The sequence below is a fragment of the Mixophyes fleayi genome, chromosome 11 (assembly GCF_038048845.1).
Source record: "Mixophyes fleayi isolate aMixFle1 chromosome 11, aMixFle1.hap1, whole genome shotgun sequence".
Taxonomy (NCBI): Eukaryota; Metazoa; Chordata; class Amphibia; order Anura; family Limnodynastidae; genus Mixophyes; species Mixophyes fleayi.
Window position 1 is genome coordinate 73,228,424 of NC_134412.1, and position 10,858 is coordinate 73,239,281.

The window sequence follows — 10,858 nt, forward strand, 5'->3', positions numbered from 1 at the left end:
TCAGGCCTCGGCTGATATGTGGTAATGCGACCATAGGAACAAGCACTCATTTTTCAGATAATAGTTCTTATTTTGTTTCTTTCCAGAACTCTGTGAGCAAGAGATCAAAACGAAGCTGACCCAGATTGAGACTGAACTTTTAGATGTGAAGAAGAGGGTGGCACCATCAGGTGATTAAAAAAAAAAAACCTTGTGGATTTCGTATGTAACTGGATTATAGCACTTGTTTCTGTGCAACAACTTTCAGATACGAGTCCTTAAAAAGATCATATAATGGAGATCTCGGGTAATGCTGACCCTTACCCCAGTTTATTCTTTACTCCACTTTCATATATTAAAAAACCCTATTTAAGCTTTAAATAAAGCTTAATCTACATACGACACAACTAACCAGCTTTCTCCTCTACTCCGCCTCCATTTTACCACCACTCACAAATATTGGGCCTGATTCATTAAGGAAAGGAAAGCAAAAAAAGGAGTAACATTTCACCTTGGCAAAACCATGTTGCATTAGTGGGGGAGGAAAATTTACATTTTGATTGCAGATTTATGGTTGGGGTAGGGCATGTCCTAGATCAACTTTAAATTTCAGTGTAAAAATAAAACAGATCATATATATATATATATATATATATATATATATATATATATATACTGATGTTTAAGATATACTTGTCTTACACCTATATTTTCTGCCGGCAGGTTCTCGGGCATTACTGAACTATCCCTCCTTCCGCTTCTCCGGGAACCACCCTGGTGCTCACGTGGAAGTTAATCTTCCTAATCCTTTCCAGCTAACACAATTTACTCTCTGCATCTGGGTGAGAACCAAGCTTGAAGGAAACCAGAAGGTCTTTTCTTATTCCACCCAAAACAATGAAAATGAGCTTGTCCTGAGTGTGGGATCTGACATATGGCTATGGGTGGGAGGTAAGTCAGTGGACTTCAATCTGCATCACACATCGGAGGACTGGGTACATTACTGTGTACAATGGCAATCTACCACTGGGAAGACCGAGCTCTGGGTGAGTGGACTGCAGGGAAAAGAGAAGATTGTCCAGCCTGGGTATTCCATCAGATCCGGAGGTATGCTTCTTCTGGCTAAAGACCGTTATAATCTCATGGGACTGTTCAGCAAAGGTTTCGTTGGAAGATTAAGTCATCTCCACCTGTGGAGTCGTCTGTTGAGCGCTCAAGAGATCATGTCACTGAGCAGGTGTCAAGCGTCAAATCTTAAGGGGGATATCGTGTCTTGGGGAGAGACTTCTATGACATTATCTGGTGGGGTCACTCTTGAGCCTGATAATAGCTGTTTTTAACCTATTCATTCCCAAAATATAAGTGTTACCATAAGCTGACTATAACTTACTTTTAGTAATGCTTTGTTTTTTTTATGTTCTTTTGAAACTCAAACTTCAGCAGAAGATTATTACTTAATTCTATTACGTTAAGGGACCCCCCTCTGAACCAACTACCCTCTGTTTTTCAATTTTTGTTGACAGTCCTTGCATCCAAATCCACTTATCACAGAAGCAAGGTGGACAATAGGGGCCTGATTCATTAAGGATTTTAAATGAAGAGGTATCTTATTTCAGTCTCCTGGACAAAACCATGTTACAATGCAAGGGGTGCAAACTAGTTTTTTGTTTTTGCAAATAAGTTAAATACTGACTGTTTTTTCATGTAGCACACAAATATCAACTTTAAATTTCAGTGTACAAATAAGCTATCAAGTATTTATGTGCTACATGAAAACACAGTCAGTATTTAACTTATGTGCAAAACAGAAAACTAATTTGCACCCCTTGCATTGTAACATGGTTTTGTCCAGGAGACTGAAATAAGATACCTCTTCATTTAAGATCCTTAATGAATCAGACCCTAGGTTATGTCACGTGACCTATGAAATATGTCACTATAATAATGTTTTCTGTCACTATGCCTCTGCAAATGTTTGGAAATCAGGGTTGAAGGTATAAAAGGGTAGCTAAAATAAATATCTATTTGAAATAATGTGGTACTGGGTGAAACAAATTGTTTTAATTTGATATTAAATAATAACATGACATTTAGGTACACAATTTGCACTAAACCATAGCACCCAAACACACACTTGCCTTCATTGCCTAACATGCACTAGACTGATAAAAGCTAGCTGTTGATTGGCTAATGTGATTCAGTGAATGTTTTGCGCCAAAACTATACTGCATTTAAAAGCGATATACACTGTAGTGACAAGTAGGGATTATTTTCATTTGTATATAAACTTTCAGTAAAATACATGGGAATACATTTTTCCATGTAGGGGACCTAACTACTTTACCATCTATTCATTAAGGCAAAGAGTGGTGTATTTTGAAGTATTTCCTGAATATTGTTCTCCTCACAGATGCCTTCCACAGCTATACGCCAAGGGTGTGTCCAGTGGAGTTGGGGCGGAGCTAAGGCATGCTTGTTAATGAGATGATCATTGCGATACAGCCTGTGCACTACTATCTCTCTTCTTCCCTGCTCCAAAATCCTCCAATCGCTGCGTGGGTTTTTAATTTTTTAGAGAGCTGCATTGTATGCAATAACTAAATATTATACATGGCTCCACTCTGCTCCAAAAGCCGCTGTTTGTTTGTATTTATTAACTTAAGTAGAAGTTTCCTTGTTTGACAAAGTAATATCAAACGTTTGTCAAATAGAACAATGCCCCCTAATGGCCATATGGTGGAATGATTATGTGTGTTTACCGGTCCATAGGGTTCAGTTACTAACATTTCATTTAGGTGCAACATTTGGACTGAACCACAACAACCAGCCATTTAGTGCAACTTTTGCAAAATTGTTGGCATATAAGCCCTAATAACTTATGAACAAGGCTTTTTTCATGGATGTAAACTTATTTTATCCAAGGAATCTGATACAAAAATGTGTATTATATTTGAGACTTGGATTGTATGTAGACTGATGAGATTTTGTACTAGCATACTAATGTGGGAATACCTATAGAGTTTACACATAGTTGCCTACTCTCCCGGAATGTCCGGGAGACTCCCGAATTTCTGGGAGTCCTCCTGCTCTCCCGTACTCCCATGAGAGCAGGCAATTCTCCCAGATCCCGGCCAGCGCTGTAAAATTAAATGTAGGGGGTGGAGCTTAGTGACATCATGCACGTGTCATTGTGGACACACACCCTATTTTTATTGAATCAAAATACTGATGCCAGTTTGGGGGTGGGGCTAATGACACAATTCTTTGATCCACGCCCCCCCACACACACACACACCTGCCCCCTGGACCACCCGGGAGACAACTTGCCAATGTTGGCAAGTATACTTACACTGACACATCTGGTCATTCTGCCTGAATGCCCAGATCTGGTTGTTCAGTGGTTTAAGCAACACAGATAGACCACAGTATGACTCCCTGGTATTCCTGATAAATTAGCCAACATAATCACTCCCTGTGTGACCATTGAACTCTGAAGAGTCTACACTTGTATACTAAAATTCAGTTGACCCAAAATGCCCACCACTGCACACACTGTGCAGGGTTTTTTGCTGAGCAGGAATTAATCGTCCACTGGCTTAAGCTTTCCAAGTGAACACTCACACTCTCACACACACACACAATTAACTGTATGCAAGCTACATATCTGCCCATTCCTAGAGCATAGGGGGAGTGAGATACCTAGCCCAATGCTAAGTACCTCCTGGTACCCATCCATCTGAGATGAGAGACCGCTCCTGATTGGCTGCCTATCTACTAAGTACTTCACAGGATATCAACTCATTTTGCTTCGTTTTTAGAGTATTTTTTCCTCTCTGGATAGATCAGATCAAGAACAGAAGAAGATTGTAGGTACCTTTACTAACACTGCACTCTTGTCTGCCTCTAGCTTTACTCATAAGCCTGAAAAGATGCACAGCAGAAACAGTAAATCCATGACATCAAACCTAATTGCCAACATTTAAAAAACATTCAAAAGACCTGCCATTTCTACTGTAGATAAAAATGCAAAAGTCTTAGTTGCACACATTTGCAAATGGTTTTTGCTGGCTATAGCAGTGTGCTGGGGGAATTGTTTGTGTGTTTGTTCCTTTTAGGATAACCCCACCCTTTCGAGCACCTGCTATGAGCCTATAAATTGATTGAGCAACTTCCACTTCTGTATTTGTCTGAGAGGCATGTTGGTGTCAGTAGCTGAGGGGGAGTACTGGCGCTGAATTGCTGTTTGGAGGTTTCTGGGGTACCTCTTTGGTAAGTTAGCTCTCAATTTAAAAACACATATGTATGGCCCAAATATATGGTACTATTACTGTTTAGAGTTAGGACTACCCTATTAGCAAAAGCGCCGTGGCTTTAACGTACATTTGCAATTGTGTGCAACTAAGACTTTTGCATTTTTATTTACAGTAGAAATGACAGGTCCTTTGCTGGCTATAGCAGTGTGCTGGGGGAATTTTTTGTGTGTTTGTTCCTTTTAGGATAACCCCACCCTTTCGAGCACCTGCTATGAGCCTATAAATTGATTGAGCAACTTCCACTTCTGTATTTAAAAAACATTGGCAGGAACACCCCTGGTTTGAAGCTAACAATATGCAGCTCATTTATTAAAATGAGTGGGTGTGGCTACAAGACTGAATTTTTTTAACAATTTTATTTATTAATCATCATTGAAAAAATAGAAATAAGTAACACTTTGAATTGCTATTTTGTATAATTAATCACATACCAGTAGTTTGAATAATTTTGCTTTTGTTATATATAAAATTACAATTAATAAAGTTCTATAGTAAAAGTATACAATGTGCTATATAGTGTATTCACTTTACATCAACATCCGAAGTTAAATAGAAAGAAATAGTAATGCAATTTGGATTGGGTGTTTTTGCTACTTACTCTTAACCGCTTGTGTGTTCTATAATGACGGTGTGGATATGGACCCCTCCCCCCCCTTTTCCCTCTATGTGGACCCCTCCCTCCCCTATATGATATCTATTTAACTTTTTGTTTTCTGTACTCTTGTAATTGAAAAATCATAATAAAAATCATTGTAAGAAGTAGTAATGCAAATAATTGTATGTTATTTTAGAATATCTTAATAATGCTTCATCATCAGCTATTTATATATCGCCACTAAATCCGCAGCGCTGTACAGAGAACTCACTCTTATCAGTCCCTGCCCCAATGGAGCTTACAGTCTAAATTCCCTAACACACACATACACACAGACTAAGGGCAATTTAATAGCAGCCAATTAACCTACTAGTGTGTTTTTGGAGCGTGGGAGGAAACCGGAGCACCTGGAGGAAACACACGCAAACATGGGGAGACAGCGCTCCACACAGATAAGACCATGGTCGGGAATCGAACTCATGACCTCAGTGCTGTGAGGCAGAAGTGCTAACCACTGAGCCACTGTGCTCTTTTAGCCTATAGATAAATAATATACAAGTGTATTGTAAATACTTGCACCCAAATACATATTATTCATACAAAATACATTTTATATATATATGCATACATTAAATTCACACAGCTAAAGATGAACAAAGTCACAATGGAATTTTGTCCAAATATCATAGCGGAACAGGGCGCATCGTTGTAATAACACAATCTTCCAGATCCACTCATGCCTCGTTGTTCTGAGGAATGCCACTCCACACATTATTTGTAACTTCCACATTTCAAAGAAATGAATAGAGCTGGGGTGAAGGTAGTAAGAAGTCATTCTGCTCTATAAGGGAAACGTTCAGGTCCCACAAATATAATAGGGGGATTTGGCGATGAACACTTATGATCAAATTCTGCCAAAGACGTGAAAAACTCTGCACGAATATTTCCCTGAACATTTTAGAAAAATTATATACAGCACATTATAAACATACACATAGAACACACCCACTCAGATATGTCTAGTGTTCATGGAGTCACCCGCGAACAGGATAACACACAAAGCCACTGTCCTCCATGTTTCTCAGTCCCTCATGACCCAGGTAAGGTGGATAGAGCAGCAAATGTGACAAGCAGGCACATCACGCTCTTATGAAAAGACGGTTTATATAGGTGAACACGTCCCTTAAAGAGCTTCTGCAAACATTACTTTAGCCTCGGTTAATAACATTATTACCAGTCCCAAATTATGGACCTGATACCAACTTCACCGGCACAAGTCTTAGCCAATCAGATTCAAAGAACTAGTGTTGTATCTAATTTACTTCAACAAACAGTTGGAGTGAATTAGGTACAGCACCGAAAGTAAAGGGGGCGGTATGACCAGTGGCCAGGGGCATGGAGTGGCATGTGCATTAGGAAATGTTGTGGGAATCTCAAGAAAAAGTAGGGACGTAAGTTTAAAGAGGAAGGGATCTCTAAGAAGTGTAAGGAAAAGAAAATAACTATAGGTCTTAATAAAGTTAAACTAATTTAAGAATTATATAGAGGTAAAACCAGAGTAATAAGTGAAAACATACCGATACTAATTAAATTGTGTACAGTGTGAAAGGACCTCTAGGGTCCTCAGCAATAATGGTAATAATGATATGTGAAGAAGTTAAAAATGTTGGTATTGCCTTAAAAATACATTCAGCGTAATCACCAGCTCCAGCCTTGAACTATCTCAAAGACCCCGGATGAAGGCCCAGGACAGGGGATAATGGATGGTGACATTGGGAGTACTGGCGCCAGCGAAAGTTGATAAGAAGAACCTATAAAAGTGACATGAAGAGAACTATCTAGCTTTGTCAGAAGATTTATATTTACTCAGGAAAATATCAATCATGTGTTTCTATCCTATAACCAGATCAAACGCTTTTTCATGTATAAATGTAACCCACTAATAAATGAGCACAGCTCAGTTCCATCTTGACATTGGCATGTCTGTGTCTTGATTACTGATCTCCTAGTTAATCAGCATCTTATTTCACGGATATCTGAAGGGACTTGATAAAGGAGAGGTAAAATTACCCTAACAGTAAAATGTCAATATTCATCTATATAAATCTATAATAGCATTTGGTGAGACAACCAAGGGAAGCCATTCAAATATAACACTGAAATTGTCTATACAAAATTGTTTATAAATGTTAATGAGAAGAATTGTGAGCTAGCAGCATGTGTTAGTGAAACATGAAAACCAATACTTACACATTTCCTTTTTCATCATTCTATTGAGAGCAGAACTGTAGAAAAGTAGGTTTTGCTGGCATGTGAAATGATCAATGCTTATTATTGATTTTATGTGATATGAGAAGTTTGCTGAGGTTTTCTCCTATACTAGAGTCATTGATATGAGATCTTGTAAGATGAGTTCATATAGATTACAAATAGGATCAATGCATGTTACCCTGGACGTCCAGTGTTCAGGTGATTTGTATATTAAGCTGAACTTAGAGGATAAGGACTGAGCATTTTATGCATACTTACCAACTTTCTCATCTTGAAATCCGGGAGCCTGCGGAGGAGGTGGGCGTAACGGGGGCGGGGCTCCAAAATGCACGTCATTTTGGACCCGCCCCCATGACGTGATGACGCAAAACGCGTCATTTGACAGCGGGGGCGGGGCCAAACGCCGCGATTCACCGGGAATCGCGGTGTTTGGGACTTAATTCTGCCCACTTCACTAGGAAGTGGGCAGAATAATCCAGATGCGGGAGATTGCCACACTCGCCCGGGAGTCCGGGAGACTCTCGCAAAATGCGGGAGTCTCCCGGACATTCCGGGAGAGTTGGCAAGTATGATTTTATGTTGGTAAAGAAGCGTAAGAGCATGATTTTGCAGGAATTATCTTGAGGCCTTAATATAAATTATTTTGTGCCCTCTGGTGACACTAGAAGGTAATACAGCTCTTGTCTACCACATAGATAGCCTGGTGCTTTGCTGCAATGGTAATTGTGATAAAGCTGACTAGTAGTGGGGAAAAGTCCTGCACTGGTTGTTGTGATGTTTTTACGGCTTTCTAATAATATCCTTGATACTTAGGGCTAAGCTGAGTATAGTGTTATCTGTGTTCTGATGTGATTGATGCGAGTTCTCTGTACAGTGCTGCGGCATTAGTGGTGCTATATAAATAGCTGCTGCGGATGAGGATGATAATGATAATTGCTAGGCAATGGTTGCTATGTGACCTGATCTAAGTGTGTCACGGTTACAAACAGAAGTACAGCTAGGAGTCACGAATATGGTGAAAACACTCTGTGTTTATTTGCAAACGAGTATAAATAACAGGTAGTCAGGAGTAGTGGTAATTACAAGGTGCAGGCTGATGCAGGAAATAATATAAATGTCCAGAAACAAGCAGGTACATAGCTAATGCAGGGAAGCAGGGGTATGAACAGATTCCAGGCAGCATGAACCAGAGGAGCAAGGCAGGAGGAAGAATCCACAGGTAACACAGGATATGACATCAGAATAGGACAACAATAACCAGCCATGTGTGCTGGGAGTGACAGGTATATAAAGGGAAAACCACACCCAGGTGCATGAGATAATTGGTGAACATGAAGGTTAACCCCTAATGCACACAATAAGGCACAATAGCAGCACCTCTGGTGAATGGAGGTACTGCCAATACAAATATAATAATAATGACAAAAGGGCAGGAGCTGCCATGCAAAGCAGCATGTAATGCATAAGCTGTAGGCAGATCGTGACAAAGTGCTGCTGAAGAAAGTTCAATAGCGGCAGAGGTGGGGGGAGCAGCTGCGACAGAAGTCTTACTGTCTGCTGGTGTTATGTAGGTAGAAACCCGGAGGGCTGGGGGCCTGGGACCAATGAGTTGTGGTTAATCAAAGCGGGGGGGTCATGTAGATGCCGCAATAGGAAGTAGTCAATCCTGAGGGTTCTTTGAGGATCTCTTCGGTGATGTGGCCCATTGGTAGGCCGCAATATCCGCCAGTACTCACATTCGAAGTTCAGGGACCAGGAGAATTGAGGTAAACCTCCTTGTAATTGATGACGATTTTATGCTGTGCTGGTCTTGTTCTCTGAAGTGGCAGCTAGGCCGATTGTCGTTTTAAATACCGCCGGAAAATTGCCAAAAATTAGCAATTAGACAAGACTGCAGATTAATATATTTATCCCCCCCAGTGTCTGAACAAAAAAAAAGAAAAATAATTATCTCAAAGAATTAGGAAAAGCCAAAGGTCAAAACCGATTCAGGTATCACAAAGTCAGAAACAAGCCAGGTCAATAATCAAGGATCAAGCAATGAATAGAATATTTCATTTAGGAGCTCAGAACAGCAAAGCTGTTTCTCTGGCAGGGAATGACAGACACCGCAGGTTTATATACTGCTTGGAAGTTCAACTCCCCGTCCCTGTGATGTCAGCAGTCAACTTGCATCAGCTGTGCTTACTATAATGCGCAGCGAAAGTTGAATGCTGTATCCTGCATCTAAATACAGGATTTTTGACAGTACCTCCACTCTTAAGGGTGGGCTCTGAACACCCAATCAATGCTTTTTTCTGGATATTTCTTATCAAAAGTTTTCAGGGCTCTATGTGCATGTATTTCAGGGATCTCAAACCGTAAGCGATCTTTAGAACTGTATCCTTTCCAATCTACCAAAAACTGCAAGACTCCCTTAGAGATGTGGGGATACAGTATTTGCTTAAGCTCATAAACCTCCTGTTGCTGAACAATTACAGGAGGGGGAGGATGACAAGAAGATGAATATCTGCTGATAACTAATTGTTTCAACAACAAAAGATGAATGTAGTTGGGTATGTTAGAGGGTTCTTTAAATATATAGGTGCAAATTTCATGAAAGGTACTTCAATTCTGAGATTTAGGGGTATTTAACCGTATCGTATATCCAGGAGACAAACATTGTGCTACATGCCTTTTCTTATCAGTAGCTACTTTATACTGTCTTGAAGTCTTTTCCAATCCCTTCCTGACTTGAGTCCAAATATCTGCAAATTTGAGTAAAGTAGAATTAATTGGCTGCAGGAACCTTGGCTGCTGGTATGGAAGATAGCATGGCTGGGCTGGGGGGCAAGGGGGCATCTGCTCGATGGGCCATTCCAATAGTGGGCTACCCTGGGCTGGATCACTGGGCCACCTGCATTTTTGTCCCTTTAAAATGTTCCTAATAGGCTGCTGAGTCGAGTCTTGCCCCCCGGGCTAAAATTTGCCAGCCCTCCCCTGCATGGGTGTGCATGTATTATACCTATAAAGAGTACAGAAAGGGGACCTAGCGGTACAACCATCGGTATGAAGATCATGAGCAAACTCTGCCCATAGCAACAACTCTACCCAGTTATCTTCATGAGCAGAGACATACATCCTAAGATTTTAGTTTATTTTCTCAGTTTGCTCATTGGTCTGAAGGTGATAGGTGGAAGACAATTTGAGTTTAATAATCATATTTTTTGCATAGCGCTTGCCAAAACTTGGATGTAAATTGTGTATCTCAGTCTGAAATGATCTCCTCCGAGCATCCATGAAGCCAAAAGATTTTATAGAATCGATCTACCACAACCCACATAGTCCTCAGCTGTGTTTAAAGTTTGAGATCTTCGGTGCACACTATGGGAGACTGAACTGAATGCAAGAGGTTAGGACTACTACTAATGGTTCACTCTGTATAGTGAAATGATGCATATCTCAGGTTAGGGGCCACAACCACCATGGCCTCAGAGGGTAAGTGTGATAGTGGGGCACCCGGTTATTCTATTAAGGGTTAATCCTGCCTGGTACCTCCTCTCATAGATAGAACATTTGTTAATATTTGCTTTACATACTTAAATGTTACCATGTGGTACTATGTTTTGTATGTTATGTCGGTTAATCAATGTATCTGTGTCCCAAGGTAGCTACTGTGGCCTCGGAATGTCTCTACTCTCAGCCTTTTATGAAGTCATTT

The 10,858-nt window shown here is 40.3% G+C and overlaps 1 protein-coding gene across 1 annotated transcript in view; it reads left to right on the forward strand.

Moving 5' to 3' along the window:
• The window catches only part of CA6 (carbonic anhydrase 6), a 29,468-nt gene extending 25,779 nt beyond the window's left edge, over window positions 1-3,689 (forward strand). Inside the window, exons 8-9 of the mRNA XM_075191676.1 lie at window positions 87-170; window positions 703-3,689. Of these exons, the coding sequence (XP_075047777.1) occupies window positions 87-170; window positions 703-1,319 (701 nt within the window). The 3' untranslated portion in view covers window positions 1,320-3,689. The remainder of the gene's footprint in view (window positions 1-86; window positions 171-702) is intronic.
• The last annotated feature ends 7,169 nt before the right edge of the window (window positions 3,690-10,858 follow it).